The sequence below is a fragment of the Rhinolophus ferrumequinum genome, assembly GCF_004115265.2.
Source record: "Rhinolophus ferrumequinum isolate MPI-CBG mRhiFer1 chromosome 13 unlocalized genomic scaffold, mRhiFer1_v1.p Super_scaffold_3, whole genome shotgun sequence".
Classification (NCBI taxonomy): Eukaryota; Metazoa; Chordata; class Mammalia; order Chiroptera; family Rhinolophidae; genus Rhinolophus; species Rhinolophus ferrumequinum.
The window spans coordinates 500,053-522,694 of record NW_022680356.1 but is presented as its reverse complement, the minus strand read 5'-3'; the positions used below and the strand labels follow the sequence as shown (position 1 = coordinate 522,694).

General features: G+C 44.9%; 1 protein-coding gene across 3 annotated transcripts in view; it reads left to right on the top strand.

Moving 5' to 3' along the window:
- Positions 1–22,642, top strand: part of MERTK (MER proto-oncogene, tyrosine kinase) — an 89,140-nt gene that overhangs the window by 47,050 nt on the left and 19,448 nt on the right. For all 3 annotated transcript variants that reach the window (XM_033100906.1, XM_033100907.1, XM_033100908.1), the window contains exons 7-13: positions 2,450–2,633; positions 7,685–7,836; positions 15,612–15,765; positions 17,703–17,856; positions 20,280–20,365; positions 21,784–21,879; positions 22,555–22,635. In XM_033100906.1, coding sequence (XP_032956797.1) covers positions 2,450–2,633; positions 7,685–7,836; positions 15,612–15,765; positions 17,703–17,856; positions 20,280–20,365; positions 21,784–21,879; positions 22,555–22,635 — 907 coding nt within the window. The remainder of the gene's footprint in view (positions 1–2,449; positions 2,634–7,684; positions 7,837–15,611; positions 15,766–17,702; positions 17,857–20,279; positions 20,366–21,783; positions 21,880–22,554; positions 22,636–22,642) is intronic.

Sequence of the window (22,642 nt, the reverse complement as noted above, 5' to 3'; positions counted from 1 at the left end):
TACTCTTCTGGCTAGTGGTTCTACTGATTATGGAAATCAGTAGGGGGAATTGAAGTCTCAAGTATTGCTTTCGTATTGTCTATCTCTTCCTTCAATTCTGTCAGTTTTTGCTGTATGTAGCTCAGGGCTCTGTTGTTGGGAACTACCAGGGCCTGTCTCCCTAGATGGGGACATGACTACAGCATGGTCCTGCTCTTAAAAACTGTTACCCAGTTGCTGAGCTGTTTGAAGAGCCCAAGAGGACATGGGGCTCCTCCCACACGAGAATGGTTGCCCTCAGGGGGACTTTAGGAAAGAGCTGTCCCACCTCGAGAGAGGCAGGCTCAGGGTAGACGTGAAGTGGAGTAGGGCACTTGGAAAGTCTGAGAATACCAGGTCTTCCTGAAGGTGGGAGAGGTGACATCCAAGCTTCACCAGCACTCTCTCTCTTTGCCTTGGCTTTGGATGGCCATGGCCTGAGTGAACAAGCTTCCTGTGAGCGCCAAACTACAGACCTCCCTCACCCACCTTGGATCCTGTGGTGCCAACATAGTTATTGTCTTTGCCAACCAGCCAGGTCAGCCTCCTCTCACCCTTTCTCCTTTCCATGTCTGGTCGGGCAACCGGATTTAGAAAATAAGAAAGTTATTTTGCAAGTTAAATTCCATGAGTAATTCTGTGTCATACCTATACCTATAATTATTTGTCGTGAACCTGAAATTTGACATTTAACCAGTGCCTTATCCTCTCTGGTTATCCTGGCAGGCTTGGTCAGGACTGGCTCGAGCCGTTACACTTGCATATTCTGATGATTAACAATATTTCCCATTCCTGAAGGAAGCAAAGATAGTTGTAGTTTTGTAGCAGGTTCCTGATCCATTGCAGTTTTAAACTCTGACTTGGTAACAAATGAATGTTTTGGCCGAGATTCAGGTCCACGCTGTAGTAGGACACACCCTCGCACTTCCTTTGGTCCTGACGTGAGTTCCTCTCTTCACCCATTTTTGGGCTGCATACTCTGCATCTATTTTTAACTCTCCCACGTACTTCTTGCCGTTTCATGCCCTCTTTTCCCCCAGGACCCACTATGAAAGACTGTTATAGAAACCTCGTCTTCTTCCAGGAATGTGCTCTCAAAGGACGCCCTGCGCCTGGAAGTACTCCTGAATGGGCGGGTAGACACAGGTTTCCTCCACCTTAGCTGCCGTGGTTGGTCACCAGGAAGGAGGTGCACACTGTAAAGTGAAGAAACAGATAGTGCTGTCTGCCAACCATCACCTCCTAGCTAAGCACACCACTCATTGCTTCTCTGGTGGCTTCTTGTCACACAGTGGAGCCTTGACCTGGCCCCAACACCCCTCGAGGTATCACTAGTGGATTTGGAATTCCAAAATGTTGATTTGTGTCCCCTTGGCCTAAATTGCAACACATATGTTCTGAAATAACAACATTGGTTTTGTACACATCATGATTGTAAGCCCATTATGACTGGAAATAAATACAGGGTTTAAGATTTTTTTACCCCAACTTACTTTTGGTTACTTCTGTGTTATTCAATATCATTTTGTCTTTTCTGATTTTATAAGTATGCCACACTGTAGAAAATTTGAAAAACATGTAGTGAAAAAGAAACAACCATTCTCAGGTGTCTCCATTCCCAAACAGGAGGTGAGCTTAAGGAAAAAGGTGGAAGTGTGGCGTAGACGAGGTTTTGGCTGGGAAGCCCCTCTTGCCTGTGCATACAGAGGACATCTGGACAGGGGTGTGGAGAGACCGGTGGGGCTTATGGGGGAACGACGAAGAAGGCACTCAGAGGAAAGAAGTGATATGTTTTAGAGATTTGGAGAAAATTTTGGTGGGTGAGGGGTAAATGACAAATCTCCCCACCAAGAAATGTCATAAAATCGGCCCTATGTATAATCTGCTTTTGGAGTGACTTCATAGGGGGTGGAGCTAGGGGAGAATACAAGACACACAAAAATTCACCTCCAGGAATAGCAGAGGTTTTCAGGCTACATAATGAAAAGAAATACAGATTTTTTAAAAAAAATCTAGTATCTCATCTTCTAAAGTGGGATTTGGGCACAGTTTTCTTCAAAGGCCTGGGTAGCAATACTTCAGGGTTGGCCCTCGCATGTGATGCTTGTTGCCTTTGTTGCAGATTTCTGTGACACAGCTGAACGCAGTTGAGAATTGCACTGGTTCTGAGAGAGGAAAGGCCACTTTATTTTGTATTATAACATGAATTATAACCACCGTGCACATGCTGCTGTTAGCCATTGTCCTCAGGGCCATCAGCAGCGTGACTAACGCTCAGTAATAATGGTGGGGACACTGGTGTGTGGCCTGGAAGGAAGTAGGTGACTCCCCCGGTGGAAAGGAAGGCCCCATGCACGGAAAGCCTCAGAGCCCGGGTCTGACATTCCTGCCACCTTACTCATCCTGGTCTACATGTCCACTCTTCTCTTAGGTTCAGGAAGCTGACCCGCTGAGTAATGGCTCCATCATCACCTTTAACACCTCTGCTTCTCCACCTGTGTATCAAATCGAGCAGCTGCGTGCCCTGGAGAATTACAGAGTTGGTGTCTCCTGCAGAAATGAGGTCGGCTGGTCCGCGCTGAGCTCTTGGGTCCTGGCCAGCACAACTGAAGGAGGTAACTGCTGGTTCAGAGCCCCTCACAGCACACGACTGAACACCCCCCAGCCATGGTCTGGAGTTCTGTTTTGTTTGGTGTGTCTTCATCTCTGGAGGAGAGTTTTATTGATGTGGCCAGTAAAAATGGGAAAGAAGGTGTTTCCTTCTATACTTTCAAAGGGTTAGTGACAAACTTACACTTAACTATGGATAGGTCATATTTTCTTTCACACAGAAAAATAGTAATAATACCACACTCTTTATAGTGTACATTATTTTAAATTAAAATATAACAACATAGGCAGTGGCTCTTCTCCCAGCCTGCCCACTCCCACCACTCTGGGAGTGTATTGTCCTATCCTCTTTCTTTGAATAAATCAAGAAATTCACTGCTTGCTTAGCATAAAAAGAAAATATATATGTATATATATATAGGGGGAGAGAGAGAGAGAGAGAGCACCAAAAAAATGTATAAACATTTTAAGAAAGGAAAAAACTATTAAAATTGTAATAAAATATACCAATAACAAAAGATGAATACAAGTCGTGTTTGACTTCTGCAATTACAAGAGGTGCTCAAAATGGTTACCATCAGCATAATTTTAAAATAGTTTTTTCCTTTCTTAAAATGTGTATACATTTTTTTGGCACTACATATATATCTATATCTATCTATCTATCTATATACGTATCAATATAAAAGTTATTACTCATAGCACCAAACACAAGAGAACTAATTAATTTGAAGAGGGCTCACGTTCGCCAAACACTACTATGTGCAGGGACCACATTAGGTGCTTTATGTGCATTATTCTGTTAGATCCTCACAGCAGCCCTATGGCCTAGGGACTGTTTTCTCTATATTGTCTTGCTCATAGCAAACTCAATTTACATCTTTAAACTTTAAGGGATTTTCTGTGTGCTGCTCTTGAATTCCAAGGTTCTTTCTCTTTTCTATGACTAGTGGAATGACTATTGTTCAATCTGACTGGCACCGACTTCATTCTTTCCTCACGTAGACTTCTAGACCACTCAGAACCTGTCTCCTGCCCCTTGCTCCAGCCTCAATCAATCAGCGTTCTCCTTAGTACAGACTGTGGGACAGATCTCAGTCAGAAACTGTTAGCACTCCATCCTTGAGCAAAGGTAACTCTAGTGCCCAAATTGTAAAATGTCTCCTTTCCTCAAACAAGGAAGGAAAACATTTGAGAACAATTTTTATATGCCATATCTCGCTTTCACTCAGTTCAGAATACTCTCTGATTTTTTCTTTGACCCATTAGTTGTTTAGGTGTATAACTTACTTTCCCAATATTTGGGGGTTTTCTGGAGACCTGTACATTGATTCCTAAATTAATTCTGTTGGGGCCAGAGAACATAATTTGTATCGCTTGAATCCTTTTAAATTTATTGAAACTTGTTCTATGGCCCAGGATATGGTCTGTCTTCAATAAACGGTGTGTGCGCGAAGAGAATATGTATTCCACTCTTATTAGAGGGAAAGCTCTGTAAATGTCAATTTCATCAAGTTGGTTGATCTTGTTTTTCAAATTGTGTTCTTACTGATTTTCTGCCCACTTCTATCAATTACTTAGAAAGAGGCATTGAATTCTAGTTATAATTGTGGATTTATCTATTTCTATTTGCACTTCTAGCAGGTTTTACTTTAAATATTTTCAAGCTCTGTTGTCCATAAATGTTTAATATTGCTGTGCTGTCCTAATAGACTGCTTTATCATTATGAAATTATTTTCTTTATCCTTGGTAATATTATTTTTGTGTGAAATCTATTCTATTCGATATTATAATAGCCATTTATTTTTCTTTTGATTACATAGTATATCTGATTCATCCTTATTTTTTACTTCCTTATATCTTTATATACAGTGTGTGTTTCATATATGCAGCATGTACTTTGGTCCTGCTTTTTAATCCATTCACAATCTCTGCCTTTAAATTAGGGTATTTAATCCATTAAAATGTAATGTGATTATTCATATGGGTAGGGTTTTTTTTGTTTGTTTATTTGTTTTTTAGAGGAGCAAAGAGTTTTATTAAAGCGAAAGTACAGCTCTCTTATGAGAGGGGGCACCTGAAACTGGGATGCCCCCTCATATGGGTAGATTTAAATCTATCATATTTCCTCTCTGTTCTGTCTGTAATTTGCTTCCCTTTTCTTCTTTCTCTTCCTTCTATTGGGTTAATTAAATATTTTTTATTCTATTTTATCTCCTTTGCTTATTTGCTGTAACTCTTGTTTTCTATTCTTTTAGTGGTTGCTTTAATACTATACGTTTACTTATTACCATTGACCTTCAAGTGACATTATACCACTTTACGTACTGTGTAGGAACCTTCTAATTGTATATGTGCATTTTTCTCCTTCCAATATTTGTGCAATTGTTGTCATCCATTTTACTTTTACATATGTTATATACTCACACTACATTGTTATTATTTTTGACCCATCAATCAATAATCTTTTAGTATGATTTCTATAATTAGAAAAAATGTATACTTACCCATAAAATTACCATTTCTAATGTTATTCATTTTTTGATGTACATCCATATTTTCACATGGTGTCACTTTCCTTCATAAAGGACTTCATTATTTCTTGTTATATGGATCTGTTGAGGAATTGAGCTTCTGTATGTCTGAGAAAAATGTTTATTTTACCATTGTATTTCTTTTGCCTTTGTTTTTAAAATATATTTTTACTAGATACAGAATTCTAGATTCACATTTTTTTTCCTTTCAATACTTTAAAAATATTATTTCATGGTCTTCTTGCTTGAATTATTTCTGATAAGAAATCTGCAGTAATCTTTAATTGTTCCTCCATATGTAATGTATCTGTATGTATTTTGTCTCTGGTTTTCCCTTTATTATTGATTTTGAGAAATTTAATTATGATGTGCTTTGGAATAGTTTTTTTATATATATATTTCTTGTGCTTGGGGCTCATTGAATTCTTAGATCTGTGTGTTTGTGGTTTGCGTCAAATTTGGAAACATTTTAACCATTATTTCTTCAAGTATTTTTTGTTGTTGTTCGCACCTCTCCTCTTCTTTGAGGACTCCAATTACACATATATTTGATCACTTGAAGTTGTCTCATAACTCATTGATGCTCTTAATTATTTCCCCTGCTTTTCTGTGTTTTATTTTGGATTGTTTCTATTGTTGTGTTTTCAAATTCACTGATCTTTTCTTGTGCAGTATCTAATCTGCCATTCTATCCAGTGCATATTCCATCTCTCACATTGTATTTTTTGTATCTTCCATGTTTCTACTTCACTTTTAGACCATATGGAATTCAGTTATAATAGCTGTTTTAATGTCCTTGCTAATTCTAACATCTGTGTTATTTTCTGGGGCAGTTTTGATAGAGTCATTTATATTCTTGTTATGTAGAGTACTTTCGTTTCTTGGCATGCCTGGTCATTTTTGACAGGCTTCCCAACATTGTGCATTTAACCTTGTGGGATGCTAGGTATTTTTGTATTCCTGTAAATATTGTGCTTTGTTTTGGGATACTGTTACACTATTGGGAAAAGTTTGATCCTTTTGGATTTTGCTTTTAAGATTTATGAGGTAAGACCAGAACAGTGCTCAGTCTAACGTCAAATATTACTCGCTATTGAGACAAGACCATTATATGTACTCTGCCCAGTGCTCCTTGAATCATTAGACTTTCCAGTCTGATTGCTGAGAACAGACTATTCCGAGCCCTGAGTGAGACCGTATCACGTGTCCTAACTGAGATTCATCCAACTGCTCCTGGAATCAGCAGAGTCGAGTCGAGGAGAGTTATGGTTCCCTCATTTTCCTTTCAGACATATCAGAAATATATGATGTAATCGCCCCTAAGTACAATTACAGGCAATGGTTTGGCATATATTATTCCAATTATTTTTGTTCCATATATATATATATATATATATATATATATATATATATACACTTTTTTATTTCTAAAATGGATTGTTGATACATACTTTGTAGCAGTTTAATCTTTTCCTCCATTAGATATTTTTTGATTTCAATACATACTCGTATGATCCACCTAATTTTTTTCAATAGCTGGGTAGTAAGTATTCCATTGGAAAATGTATCAAAATTTATTATATCACATTTACTGACTGAGCATTACATTTATTCCTTTTTGGTCACTATTATGTTTCAATGACAGTAATACCATCCACAGGATAATTTTTCTATATTAAATTCCTGGAAATAAAATATTTGATCAAAGAGCATATTTTTTTTAGTTTTAATATATATAGTCAAGTTCTTCCTTCCCAAACCACAATGTAGTAACGACCTTAGCCTGTTTCCCAAATTACTTTGGAGACTATATATATATATATATATATATATATATATATATATATAACTTTTTCCAAAGTACTTTAGATTTTATTGTCCTTGTATCTCTGTGAGAGAGAGCAAACATTTGGATATGAAGTGGGTATGTGACTTAGCAGGATTTACTGTAAACTAGAGCATGAAAACTAGTGCTAAATGCTCCCATTTTGACATCTAGCCCAGTAATTAACATCTTAACATCTGTTCCTCTGGTCTTCAATAATGAAATGTCTTACATATATATGAAGATTTATTGACTGATTAGTTCTGTTCAGACCATCAATCACCTGCCTCTGGACTTGAAAGCGGTGGCTTCTTTCTGAGAGTTCCCTGCCTTGTACACCTCACGTGACACAGACCTGACCCCCAGTCATTCTGGTTGACCTTCTGCCCCACAGGTTTCTGTTGGAGAACCTGTTCAAGTTGTGTCTGCTTTGCTTCCCCAGGAGGGGCCCACGAGCAACACCACCGTCTTCTCTGCCTTCCTCTCCTTTGTCCTTTTAGTTTGGAAAAGGCTGGCTTTTTAAAACTTATGTATTATCTCAATGGTTCTTAATTGAAAAGAGGGTGAAAATCTGCCGTTCATCTTAGTCTCAGTTGAGGGCTTCCTGTAGAACATTCAAAAACCAAGAAGAGAGTGGATCTCTACCTGTGTGCTTTACCTTGTGATCCTTCATCCTTCTCTCCTCTCCCTTTTTAGCCCCATCGGTCGCACCCTTGAACGTCACTGTGTTTCTGAATGAATCTAGTAACAAGGTGGACGTCAGATGGATCAAGCCTCCGATTGAGCGGCAGGACGGGGACCTGGTGGGCTTCCGGATATCTCACGTGTGGCAGAGTGCCGACGTTTCTGTAAGTCGAGTGCCAACAGAGCGCACATCTCCTCTGATTTGCTGGCTTAGTGCTGTTTCAGAAGCGTTGGTTTTGTTGTGAGAAGACCAGGTGTTACTGACTTGGGCAAGGCACCTTACAGTGGGAGACGAAGAATGTCATTAAAGTTGTAGGTGACTGAATACTTACAAATTCCAAGGGCTCATTGGGGCTGGCCTCACTCACTCATTCACTTGCTCGTTTATTGATGCAGTACCTGTGTGTGGAGCTCATTTCTTATCACCTTATTCTTGCTCCCAGGGCTCTTGTAGGAATTTGGGCTCTTGTAGGAAGACGCTGTGACCACCCAGGTAATCATAACAAAAGGTCAAGGAGCTACAGGGCTTAGCAGGCCAGCTGTTCACAGCTTCTTGGCAATGCCAGAGAACACGTTTCTGAAGAAGACTGTCAGGGAAGAACCCAGCCACACAGCGAATGGCAAGAGGAAACCGGAGGGCTGAGCAAACAACAGGCCACCTGACACAGCTACACAGGAGTTGAAATTAGATGTGAGATTCAATGAATCAGAGCAAGGCTGTTGTTACTCACGGCACAGCGGACAGCAGGAGCCTCAGCCTGGTGATGCAGGTTCCCTGTCCCCAAGCTCCATGGGGCTGAGGGTCCTTGGGCCAAGAGCTCGGCACCATGTACAGTGAGAAGCACACAGCCCATGGTCTGCACAGCCACCACCTTGACGGACTTCACTGCCTACCCAACCAGCCCAGAAAGGCACAGGGTCAGGGATGGGGAGGCCTTGCCATTGGTCTGATCAGCAAGACTGTGAAGGATGCCTGGGGCCCATGCAGACCACCTCTCCAGCAAAGGTGGTACTTCATCTGGGCTTGGAGTAATTTTGAGTGGCGAAAATGGAGGAGGTCAATTGAAAAGGAAAATATGATAGGAGGCATAATGTGACAGCCTTGGGGGGTCATGGCTCGCTCAAGGGCCTGGAACATGAATGCTTTTAGGGGTGAAGCTGGACTGGAGAGGCATGGTCATGTGTGCAGGGCCTGAATTTGGCCATGGTATCAGACAGAGTTTGGTAAATCACAAGGGAGCCAAGGAGAGTCTTGAGCCAGGAGTACAACTTGAGAGTTATACATTATAAAGATGGCTCATACGACTATTAACCTTTTATAAGTAAGAAAATTGAGTGTAATGATAAAAGTAACCTTCAAATCTGCCTTCTTTCCATTGGAGCGTATTACCGACTAATAGGTCACGCAGCCTCTTCCTCCTGCTGCTCGCTGAGAAGGTAGGGAAGACGATAGACTGAGCCGGCCCTCCGGCACCCAGCAGTGTGACTGGGGGAGGAACACACTGGCTGGCAAAGGGAGGGCCAGGGGTCGTGCACGGCACCCAGCCCTGAAGACAACCTTGCACTCTCCCTCTAAGCACTTTATCTAAATGTTCAGCTCATCTAAAAAGTTCTTTCGTAGCATCTTTTAGACTAGTGTTGGACCACGTATCTGGGTACCGTGGCCTAGCCAAGTTGGCACCTAAAGTTAACAGTCAGAATTGTTAGTGAGCGTCGATTGAATACAGGCCTGTGCTGGGAACTGAGGGATACGTCCACATGTCAGAATGTCACATAGCCCTGCCTTACTGTCAAATGTGCCAAGAGCCTGTGGGGTTCAGCAAGGACGCCTAGTGTAAATAGTAGTTTCATTGCACAACAGCAAACAAAAGGCAGAGGGGTCTACGTGACTGCCTCCCTAAGGACCAGCCAGTGCCCTCCCAGGGGGCATGGCGTTTTTAGGCGTGACTCCAGTCAAGCCAGTGGGACATCTGACTTGATTACTATCCAGTCTAGGTACAGTGAGAATACATGACCCAAAACAGAAGTGGGGGACACAGCTGAGTCGTGATGCCTGGGTGTGGGGTGTGGGCAGCTCCCAGACAGGTCCCCTTCCCACTTGGGAAAGGAAGAGGGTTGAGGTGATGCTGACTTCTTTGGGATGGGGCAAATGCCCTGGTCCCATCATCAGAACTACGTCTTGACTGCATCACTTTCGTGTTTCATGTTCCTGATCCGTCTAACCCTGGAGATGGATCAGATTTCAGCGTCATCATGGCATTTGTACAGGACATCACATGAAAGTCACATAGCTTCTTGATGGGACAGAGGGACGGGGGAACAGCTGTACCCACTGGTGATGTCCAAGCTTTGTTTCAGCCATTTTAAACCTCACATCATCCAACCTTTACCAAAACTGCTATTTCCCAATAGGACCGTTGAGGGTATTGTTTTTCTTTTCTTGCCTCAGTTTACCTATCAGGAAGCAGCCTGTTGGAAGCAGGAGGTGATGGGTAGAGGAGAAAGAAGAGGGCTTCAAAGTCCCGAACCTCGTGCCTGATAGGAACTGGCTGCAGCAGGCTACTTGTGCTGGTCAAACCCTGCGCAGGAGACTCTCAGCCAGCCCCGAAGGGTCCTGCGTGTCCTAGTGTTTGTCCCGAGGCATCGTGCACAGTGCACCCTGGCTGGGTCAGGGGGATCGAATCTTAGGGGAAAGCTCCTTTTCACAGCACCGACTTCTCAGGGTGGTACGTGAAGGCACAGGCATTGTGTCTCCGTTCGGTGGGAATTCTGTCTCTCTCCGGCTGGCAGAAGGTAGTGGTCAGCCACACGAGTGGCAGGTTACCCTCTGTCCTTCTTTACACGGGCCCTGGAGCTGAAGGGCAGGGCCGATGGCAGCCCCATGAGTGACGTGCCGTAGGGAGTCTCATGCACTAACTGCCACTACCTCTCAGCTGGGCAGGGCATTCTTCTCGCCTTTGTTCAGAGCGGTCCCCTCCGCAGTGAAAACAATGCTTCCACACTATGGGTGGCGCTGTGACCTTTCCAGTCATTACCTCCTTGGAGAGGCTGGGTCATCCCAGTGGGAAGACATTTGCATTGCAGTTGTGCTACTCTTTGTGCATCATGACAGTCTTGTGACAACGGAGGACTCAGTGGCTCAGTTTTCCTTGGATAACTTCCTGCTGAGGTGCAAGGGCAGCCAGTAAGAAAACATGAACAGCCAGCTCTGGAAGGAGCCTGCAACCCCAAGCGACACGGAAAGGACTTCTGCGCCCTCCACCTCTATTTCCCAAACATCCTTCATTTCGAAGGGGCAGCTGTTAGGCCCAACTTCATCTCTCAAAATTGTCCTTTCATTCCGTTTTTAGAAAACTAACGCTGCGTCTTCGTTATGCAAGGCAACAGATTTGGCTATTTTTGAAAGCGATTTGCAGTCACTATTCTAATAAGGCTGGCTTCTGGTGGTTGTGCTGAAAACTTAGTTTCGAAGATTTATACCTTTGTTATCCCACAGCTGTTGTGTCACTTCCAGACTAAGAAGCTCCTGATATTTACTGTACTGACATTTCCTAGATCTTGATGAAGATAGTGACCTTTTTTTTTTGGTTCTGTTTTTCTTGATATCCTTTGTCTTCCAAAGAGAAGCTCAAAATCTGAAGGTCAGGAGCAAATACAGTTTGCTCTCCTTGATGTTAGAGAATGTCTTGCCCATCTTGGCACCATATGAATGCAGGTTACAAACGTCCAGCAAGGGTGTTTATGGCACCGAGGACTCCATGCACGGACCTGGCCAACATCTTGCTCCACGGGAGAATGTCCCCCTGTGATTGGGACAGTCTTGTGATGAGTGTGCACTGGTGTTTCTCATCTCACTGTCATTCTCATCAGATGGAAAAAAATTCAGTGAGCAAATAAGTTTATAAAATATTGATTGTGATGCACTTGCTTGAAGACCCAAAGAACATACTGGCAAGTTCCAGGCTCTACAATGTTCTATAGTAAAGAAATCAGTTTAGTGGTGGCCGGATGGCTCAGTTGGTTAGAGCGCGAGCTCTGAACAACAGGGTTGCCAGGTCGATTCCCACATGGGCCAGTGAGCTGTGCCCTCCACAACTAGACTGAAGACAACGAATTGCCGCTGAGCTGCCGGAGGGGTGGCCGAATGGCTCAGTTGGTTAGAGCAACAAGGTTGCTGGTTCAATTTCATCCATGGGTTGGTGGGCTGTGCCCCTGCAGGTAAAGATTGAAAACAGCGACTGGACTTGGAGCTGAGCTGCGCCCTCCACAACTAGATTGAAGGACAATGACTTGGAGCTGATGGGCCCTGGAGAAACACACTGTTCCCCAATTTGAAAAAAAAATAAAAGAAATCAGTTTAACCTTGACCCAGGAATTGCCCAGACGTTAGACAGAGACTTGTTTTGATACGGGTCATTCTTGTAGAGCACATCGCCTGGGACATGGCTCTAATGCTGATTTGACTGTGTTTGGAAAGGGTGGAGATCCCAGACCAGAAGGAAGTTTCATAGAAAGTTGTCATGGAGAACCAGCTTCCTCAGAGACATTGGGAGGGAAGCCGCAGTGCACTCGAGGGGTCCCTCCCTGGCCAAGACCTCTGCCCCCCACACACTGCGTGTCTGGGTGTTGTGCCCCTCCCACCTCCCTCCATACTTTCTCCCCCCTCTCACTGTCAAAGGAGGGCACAGCATCTCTGCTGCTGTCATTTTAAGGTACAAGAAACAGGCAGGGTTCTTCTGAGACAGGCCACTCAGAGGTCTGAAACATTTTGAAGCCCAAGAATCAGTCAAGGATGATAGTTTTTTCCCAGAGGAGGAAACTGCAGTGGTGATAAACTCGGTGAATGGGTCAGACGTCTTGGTTTGGGGAACAAGACGGGCTTGAGACATACTGCAAGGCCAATTCTGCAAGGAGGACTTAGGTTTGTAGGGAAAGAAGACCCAAATGTGACTCCCTGTTGAACCCAGTATAGGAAGAAGAGTCGCCCCTCGACCGCTTGCTGTGTGCTAGATCATGTGCTCAGTCTTTCCCACAAAGGAACTCAACGCTTACAAGACACGGGGAGGAAGAAACTCTACTTCTCAATGTCCGTTGGAGGACACTGGGGCTCAGAGGCGTTGAGTAACATACCCAGCCTCACAAAGTCCGGAAGGGGCAGCACTGGGATCAGAACCCTGGTCGGACTGACTCCAAAGCCAGCATTTCTCAGAGCTCCCCTGCACTGACCCAGACGCCCTTGGCTTTCTTCACAATATCGTGTCTCTCGTTCAGACGCCACCGTGTGGTGCCTTAGCAGAAAGAAGAACAGGACATGTTGGAGAGTAAGACGTGAGACTTTTGCCTTGATGCCTGTGAACTTGGAGCATGACAGAAACTTCTATCTGGGAGTCCTTTCCCCACTGAACGGCCAGGTTCTTTGAGGCAGTCAGAAGGGCCATCTTCTTAAATCCAGCTACGAAAGAACGGGTGGTGAATTCCTCCAGAGCTAGGGATGGTGTGGTCACAGGCACCACTGCGGTTGCCCCGACTAACTAGTGCCACACCTGAGAAGGAAGACGTCACGTTTCACAGATGTGCTCATATGTGCCCCGACAGGCCAGGCCCACGTACACGTGAGTGGAATTGTAGTCAGTGCCGTAGTACATTTCATTTCCCGGAAATGCGCTTAGAGTCAAAGTCCTTGATGGGCCTATGCTGCTGGAAAATGATGTGTCATGTGCCCGTGGCCGACCCTCATACCAGGGACACGGCCCCCCTTCTGCAGTTGGCCCCTGACACCGAGAGGACCCCCCACACAGCACTCTCCTGCACGTGTTTAGTTTTAAAGGGGTTTCTCTGTCATCTTTCAAAATCAAATGGTATTTGAGGATGTGGATGTGGTCACGCCTCTCTTTACACACTTGGCCTCAAAACAGAAGGGATAAAAATCAATTTTTAAAAACAGTGATCATTTTAAAACTGCATTGGAGCTGGCCGTTCAAGAATGTTCTTACTAGAGAAAATTGTTAAACCTGCACTAGAGTATTTGTCATCTACCTTTCTAATCACGACTTCAACCTGTATTATAATCCCACCCCTAAACTGGGATAATTCCTTATGGATTCCCCAAAGTGTGGTCCGTGAGTGGTACCCGGCCTCACTTCCATCCCTCGGCATGAGGATGGCAGCTGTGATGGTGGCCATTCCTCCACTTGGGTGACATTTGCTCCAGGCCAGGTGCCATTCCAAGCACTTTACATGGATTAGCTCTTTACTGACTTATAGACCAGGAGGTGGAAATTAAGAAGTAGCTTCTCTGGGTTTTTATAGTGAGTCATCGGCCCTAAGACAATAGGTATCATAAACAACCTTTATGTTTATTTCCCAAAGGGCAATTCTGCTTTTGTCAGCATTTCTCTTCTTCTGGGGATTAAATTCTTGCATTTCCTCTGATTTGGAGATCATTTCTGTCATAAATGATGTCTTGTATTTGAATCTTTGTTGACAAAATGTAGGGAACAGAAGCATGCCCGTGCTCCTGGTTGGACATGAAGAGCTGTCAGGTGGTAAACTGAGGCAGCTGCATTGTCCCTCGGCCACCTGCCTGGCTCACGGCAGCAGGACCGGGGTTTGAACCAGGGAGCTACTCTCTCCTTGATGATTTTCTGTACCTCCCAAATTAGAGAATAACCAACTAACCCGTAATCAAAACCGAGTTTGCTCCAACTCTGCAGCGAGTAGTAAATAAGTCCTACACTACAGTGAGTACAGACTACAGACCACAGTGTCGTGTTGTAATAGCCAAGAGACTAGATCCTAATTATCCCACGCTAAAGGAAATGGTAACTATGTGGTGTGAGAGAGGGTTAACTGGGGCTGCAGTGGCAGTCACATTATAAAGCATAAACGTGTGAAATCAACATGCTGTGCACCTTAAATTTATGCAGTGCTACATGTCAAATATATTTCAATCAGAAAAACTGGGTTTGCCAAAAATAAAATCCTCTATTTCTAAAAAACATATTGCCTGAATATATTCCCCCCAAAAAAGTTAATTATTAATTTGTTTACTTAATTAACAATAACAAGAAAAAAACCTGTTAAGTCTCTTTGCAACAATGGATTCCAGTGGGGTAGAAAAAACAAAACAATTTTAAGGCCATATTTTCCCTTTTCATTCCTTGTCTGACGGCGTTTCTGGGTCCTTGTGGTCATTGTCTATAGTTTAGTGATAGTCTGTGGGTGGCTGACTCAGGTGACCCCTTGGTCACAAGTGATGGAACAGTCCTCTGCTTAAGGGCTGAGCTGGTTCCACCCTGCACCATTGTTAGAAGTGACCAGCATGGGACTGAGTGACCAGGGGATAAAGTTACCCTCCAAACCAGGCTGTTGCTGTTCATTGGTGACCCGTGACGTTCGTGCCCCACATGACGTGACAGTTTTCTCTTTCTCTCTGTGAAACAGCTCTTCACAATTCAGAGGTAAAGACGTTCTTAGAGCTGCCACCGGACAGTCCTCATTTGAAAAGCTAGCCCTAGATACACAATTAGGTTCCAGCCCCAGAGAATGTCGTGATAGGCCAGGTTGGAATCCAAGGGCAAAGTGTTGTGTAAACACTTAGTCCTGGTTATGTTTTCAAAAGTCAGCTTTCCCCTGTGTTTTCATGGCTTGAGTTACGTGGCAGTGGCTTTAAAACAAAAGTCAAACCAGATTTTGAAAAACGGGGTAAATTGTGCATTTGTCACATTGGAAGGAAAAAAATAGTGTCGCTGCCCTCCTCAGTGAAGATTTTAGTCAAAATGCTTATAATTGCCAGGAGCAGGAGCCCACAGTGCTGGTTTGAGGCAAGGAAGCTGTGGAAGCACGCCACTGCCCCTGGGGTGTGGGAGGGGCGCCTTCCCTCTGGAGGAAGTGTGGCACCCCGGCATGTCATGCCCTTTCCTTTCTTCTTCATCCCCAGAAAGAGCTGTCTGAAGACGTCGGCCAGAACAGCAGTCGTGCTCAGATCCCCATCCGTGTCCACAACGCCACCTGCACAGTGAGCGTCGCGGCTGTCACCAAAGGAGGGGTGGGGCCTTTCAGTGCCCCAGTGAAAGTCTTCGTCCCTGCACACGGTGAGAGCGGGCACCCATGGGTGACAGAGTGCTCCACCCAGGTTGGATGGCTGGGTTAAGGCTGAGGAATAGAGGGTCTCTGGGGGGACACACCTTGCCAACGTGTGAGTCCTCCCACCGGCATCACTGTGAGTGCACTGAGTGACAGGAGGAGTGGCACCCTGGGTACCAGGTCGGACTGGCTGACTCATGTGATGTTTCATGGCTGAGTGCTGGAGAGGCAGGTGGCTTGCGCCTCTCTCTACTACCGGTACTATTTGCCACTTGCTCGTGTCCAGTGCCCGCTGGGCTGTTGTCATGTGTGCTACTTGCTGTGTCACCGCCTGTGCGAGCCTTGGCCAGTGTGCTTCTTTGTTGACCAGTGCAGGACATACAGTGTTTCTTCTGCCCTGGGCTCCCTGAATCAGTGCCCAGCCGTGCGTGCTGGCTTCTGCAGGTTGTTCGAGTGCCCTTTGGCATGGAACCACTGTGGTGACCCAAGTGGCCCAAGCGTGTGCTTGCTTCCAGAGACCTATGGAGCCGCCTTTGCTCTGACTCCGCCCCCCCGGGTATTTGATGTTAACACTGTCACCAAGTCCATGTGCAGGCATGTGTGTCAGCGTGACCTGGGTATTTACTCGTAAGTCCTTGTGGCAGACAGGTTTGTGAGCAGACCGCGGTGTCCCCGTCTGGCTCTTCCCATGGCCCTCAAACACATGTTCCCGTTAGTGCCAAATCCGAGCCACATTATGGTTCCTGCAGCCCCGAAGCTCTGTACCTGGGGACCCTGAGTAACTGGGGGTGGGCACAAAAGTTTTGTCAGCCTTTTAGAAATTCAAAGACAGTGAGACTCTGATTGTAAAGGCACAGGTTAAAAGTTAAGACTTTCAGGTGACAGAGCTTAAACCTTCATACACACTAAACTCTCCAGAATTATAAAGAGCTTTGCTATCCTGGCAGCCCTTGCTTTGCACGATCTAGTACGCGTACATGTCAGCACACTGAGGCAGAGAACCCTGTTCGTGAACACGATGGTTCAAGTTTGAGTTACCTTCACGTGAGGAACGGCACAGAGCATGCAGTTCACCGCCAGCTCTTCAGCCCACACTCTACACCTAACAGATGCGTCGTGACTGCAATCAGTGAGGCACTTCTCAGCCTACTGGTGGTTGGTCACCGCACTTCTATTATTCGCTTCACTCACATCTAAGGCACATCCCCTGTTGCCTCCTGGTCGCCAAGTAACTAACCCACATTTTACAAAAAGAGACAATTGAAAGAGGGAGATGGTGAGCAAAGAGGAAAGTGCAACCAGGAAAGGAAAAGGGAGCATTGGAGGTGGGCTTCAAGGCGGGGAGTTATTTGGGGAGTAGCCAGGGACTCAGAGAAGGTGGGTGTAGCCACATGAATGGAGCGATCGCACCTAAAAGGACAACATGTCCTAGAGGGAGGTATGCTGGCCAAAGTCTTCCCACGAAGGAACTCGCAGAGATACTTTACAACATTGAAAATACAAAGGATATGATGCTGGGACGGACCCAAATTTAGAATGCAGGGTGGCAATGCACAGACTAGAAAGCAGATTCTGTCCAAATCAGAAGTTACAGGACTAGAAGGAGGCAGGCCCTGTCACACTGCTCCTGATAAGTGTTCACACAGAAATACAACATTTTCAGTCTCAATGTTTCTAGGGTTGTAACTACAGTGTACCAGAAAAGTATGAGTTTTCCCAGTTTTTCACTTCCTCATACCTGTGTAGCTGACATGAATGGAGTCAGCCAGGCTCCCTCTGCACAGCCTCAGCTCACAAAGTCACTGTGAGGGCCATGTGCATCAGTAGTCACCGCATGTACCAGGACTGAGTTCTAAAGCCTTTGGCCATCAGCTCTTTCCTGGGACAAACCGGCGTTTCGGATCCCGGAGAAGGGTGCTGAGTCGCTCTCTTGGTCTCCCACCAGCTTGGGTCGATTTTGCCCCCTCGTCGACCCCGGCGCCTGGCAGCACAAACCCTGTGCTTATTGTCCTTGGCTGCTTCTGCGGATTTGTCCTGGTTGGACTGGCGTTCTATGTTTCTCTGGCCATCAGAAAGAGAGTCCAGGAGACGCGGTTCGGGTAAGTGTCCCAGATGAGATGCCCAGTGGTGTCAATGAGGTTGGCAAGCCAAGTGACAGTGCCTGTCCCGCCAGCTAGCGCCTCCATGTTCTAGCCAGGTACCCTATCTTACACTTGCTCTGGAGCCAGCAGCTCCTTCGCTGAGGCCCTTGCTGCAGAGGCAGCCAGCCCAGGGGAACTTGTTCACACGCAGGACCAGCCAGGCCTTCACCACTCAAAGTCAGTTGCTGTTAAATAAGGATTTTTATTAGAAACTAAAAAGGATCCTGGTTATTGGGCAGCAGTGGCAGTGGCGACAGCAGGTGCGGGGGAATTTAAAAAATAGTAAATAAATAAATAAATAATTTTAAAAATTATCCTAGTTATTAAAAAAATAATAATTATAAAATAAAATAGAAGGAAATTCACCAAAGCATTAGCAATTTTGGATGGTGTAATTATGGGTGATTCTGTGTTTTCTTTTTTTGCTGTATTTTACAGATTTTCTATGAGGGTCAATTATTTTTCCAATAGAGAAAAACTTTGTATGTTCACATTAAAATTTAAGCTCTTTTTCTTATTTTCTATACATCTGACTTTTATAGCCAAACAGTAGTTGACTATCAGAGAAAATGTTAAAGCGGCCCATGAAAATAAGGCTGTGTGTATACATGCTGTTTTTGGAACTCAGAGTGCTCGGGCTCCCGTCCCTCTGCAGGGAGTCTGGATTCCTGTGAAATCTAGTGTGTCTCTCATGGGTTGGAGGGAGTAAAGAGGCGAATTATTGACAGCTTGGTGTAGGACAGAATGGTGGGGAGGAGGTGGCTGTGTTGGGGATGAGCCGCTCAGTGCGTGAGGTGCCAGCACTCCCTCCAAATCTCGCTGTGGTCAGGGAGGCAGTTCCTGCCAGGAGGCTAGCCCTCCCTCTACGCGTCCATCCCAGTGGTGGCGGCCGGGTACCCACAGCACTCACAACTCTGTCCTTGTCATTGTATGCATCAGTATGTGAATTCTGCGAATGACTATTTTAAAGACGTGGACAAAAATGCCATCCAAACCCTGAACACATAGTTGACTATAACATTCCCCAGAGTCGAGATATAGGTTGAGGGCTCATTGCGGAGAGCCTCTGCAGAAGGCATAGGAGTAGTTAATCCGTGTACATTGAAGGCCTAGGTGCTGGGCATTGTGGTCACCTGGGGTACGTGGTGAACAAAGCGGGCACCACCCCTGCCGTCATAGGGCTCACAGTTAGTGGGTAGTCAGGCTAATCCCACAAGTGAATATAAAATGGCAACTGTGGGAAATTCCATGTAAAAGGACTTTAAGAATGTATAACAGATTTGACCACATTAAGAAAGGCAGGAAGTCCCTCCCCACAGAGCTGACATCTGAGCTGAATAAAGCACAGCACATGCAAAGGCACTGAGGTGTAGGCAGTCTGGCCCACAGACGGGATGCCCCGGACTACAGGATGTGACACCTGAGTCCAGCACTCATTCTGTCACTGAAACAAGTCTTTTAACTTTTCCAGCCTTCCTTTGTATTATCTCTTTCTAAATGGTGTCCAAGGTCATTGCCAGTTCTAATTGCCGTGATTCTGAATGGAGACTTTCAGACTCAGTCAGTAATTGAGACATACTAAGTCTAAGGGGCTGGTGTCCTCAAGAACGAGTGGCAGCATGAAATGTGTGTCATCAAATAGCAGTCCTTGGTTATCACTGTGGAAACAATCATTGTTATAGAAGGATGCATAGACATATGTGCTTGAGACCACTTCCAACATAGGCTCAGTAAAGACAGAACCAAGAAAATGATGGCCAAAGATCAGGGTGCGGTCGTGACTCCCAGGGCCAGGTGAGGGCATCTGGAGGGGTGGGTGCAGAAGAAGGATGCTGCTTTGCCTTCTGAGGCTTAGCCAAGGGACAATGTGGAGCAATGGCATCCTTCCCAGTCTTTGGAATTTCAGTACCTTTTTGCTTCTTCCAAAGCCTCCCCTTGGCACCCTCCTTTCTGGCTTTCCTTAGGAGGAAATGTAATATTTTTTAGGACATTATTGTTGTGAAAATAGTTTAATTCTGGTTTTAAATCCATGAAAGGCAAAGTGCTAGAATGAGATCCCACCCACAACAGTGTGAAAACTATCATGTTCCTGAGAATAAACCCAATAGATGTACAGGAGCATTGTGGACAAAAACTTAAATAAACAGGGAAATGTGTACCATGTTCGTGGATGGGAAGACTCAATTTTATGGTGAGATCATTTGCCCCCAAGTTAACCATAAATTTGATACAATCACCATGTAAGTTACTGCGGGTTGTTGATACAACTTGGCAAGTTGATTTGAAAACGTGTCTCGAAGAGTAAATGAGCAGGACAGTGCGGTCAGCACGTGTCTTTCAGCTGTTGTCGTAACGTGAGGTGTTTGTTCTCCTTCACCCAGGAATGCCTTCACGGGGGAGGAATTAGAACCAGTTGTCAACTACACAGCAAAGAAGTCGTTCTGTCGGCGAGCCGTTGAACTCACCTGTAAGTTGACTCTCCTTTCCCTCTGTCAGCAAATGTTCATGAGCAAAGAAAGAACAACAAATGAATTGATAGGTTTCTCACAAAAGCCAAAAGAGTCAAAGAATGGATGTTTTTAATGTGCAAGGTGTCTTCAGCTAGCAGCAGGTGGATAGCCAAACACTGCCCTGTGCTCCCCCACTGGCCGGTTTACTGGGAATCTGAGGTGAAACAGCCAGGGTGAAGGACTCCTGGTGCCATGAGACACTGGGGGAAAGGAAGTCTGAGGTGATGGAGAAGATGCAAGGAGAGGTCAGGGGTTTAAAGGAAACAGCAAAACAACTAACAATGTCAGAGCTCATTTCCTATTGTTTGCAGAGAACTGTGCAACGGTGATGGTTTGAGTTTTGGTGAATCAGTGTGCGAACGCTTCTAGTTGAACAATGGGAATAGATCGCTATGTTCTTGAATAATTTCAGAAACAAAGTTGAAAGTGTATGTAAATATTATCAGATGCAAGCTCTAAAGGTTTGCCAAAAAAACAAAAACAACAACAAAAAGCCAAATGCAAGAATGCTGCTCTGAGATAAAAACTTGGGTAATGTTGGATGTTATTAGTTTCCTTACTTTTCTAACCTAAAAGTTTGACTTTCAGATGTTTGTTCATGCATTTTAAAAACTTCTTAATTCACACCAGTTTCTTTCCTTTACTGGAGGCCTGTATTTTTTCGGGGTGAAGGTTTTTCACTAAGAGCTAACGTGTCCTTTCTAATTATCCACACTCTTTTCTTTCAAAGCCTTGCTCACTCCCTACCTGGCACATGCTGAGTGGTCATTGACTGGTTTCCCTCTCCTGGTCGGTTGTTCTTGTTGATAGCACTTACGGTCAGGCCGAATGTCTAACCTGATTACAGAACCTTATTCTCTAGCCCCCACCAGGCACCCGGTTTAGCACCGCCCATGTCATCATCACGAGGCTCCGTATTCCACTCGAGCACAGTGCCTTGTGCTTCCTGTGGTTTCTGCACCCCCTTCCCTGGCAGGGAGGATGGGGTGGGTGCCCGATGGCTTCTTTGTCTTCGTCCTTAGAGTGAGAACAGTAAATACTCCACTAGGAAATGCCTACTGACTTCTCTTCCTCACTCCTTCTGGTCAAGGGCAAACCTCCCCGACAGGACTCTGGTTGCCGGCTGCCGCACTGCACATTCTGATGTTTATAACCCTTCAGAATTGATCTTGCCCTGAAGGTTTCATTGCACTCACTTCAATCACAGAATTAAGCGTGATGTTTTATTACTGGCATTTGGGGGAGGGGAGACAGCTATGCGTATAAAATGAAGAAAATGTACAACGATTTCAAGGGACTTTATGCATAATTTTAATTATATTCCACTGAAAGGAATCATCCTGACAACTCGCATAACCCGTCACTCCCTTTATAGTACGCAGCTTGGGCGTCAGCGAGGAGCTGCAAAATAAGCTGGAAGATGTCGTGATTGACAGGTATCTTCTAAGCCTTGGAAAAATTCTGGGCGAAGGTAAGCAGTTTAATTCTTTTAAAAATGTGCGGTATGAAAGTAAGCCATTTCCAGTCATTTTTAAAAAATATGTACTTATTAAATACCATATTTGTGACTTTAAGTGATAAGTACACATAGGCTTGTTTTACCATTTAAAATGAAAAAGTGAATAGCAACTTTTGAAATGCAGACGTGGCACATGAAGGGGGCTTACAGTGCCCAGCACACCGTGGACCTTGGAAATATGAATTCCCTTCAGTGAAAAGCACACAGTTCATCTGCCAGTTTCCTATATTGTTTAAATTTATTCATCTAGTTCTCAAGTTCACTGTTCCAGGCCTGTTCCTACTTAACTGGGAACAAGGGTGAAAATACATATTTAATCTGTCAAACTGATCTCAGGACAAACGACAATGGCATTCAGAGCTCCTACTTTATGAATTTTAAAAACATTTTCCACGTTGTCCTGGACTAAAGTGATGAACTAAGCTAGGTCCGAGCCAGCCAAGCTGGTGACAAGCAGGAGGCCGCTGCCTGGCCTGGGCCTGGCGTGCGCGTGTGGGTGGCCTGGCAGCTCTGCCCAGCTGCGTGTGTGGGTCACTCTCAGGCCATGTGAAAACAGCAGCTCGGACAGTTTCCTTGGGCAGGAGGGACTTTTCACAGAGTCCCCATCAGTGTTGTTTTACTTCACAGGAGAGTTCGGGTCTGTCATGGAAGGAAATCTGAGTCAGCAAGATGGGACCTCTCAGAAAGTGGCCGTGAAGACCATGAAGTGTGAGTG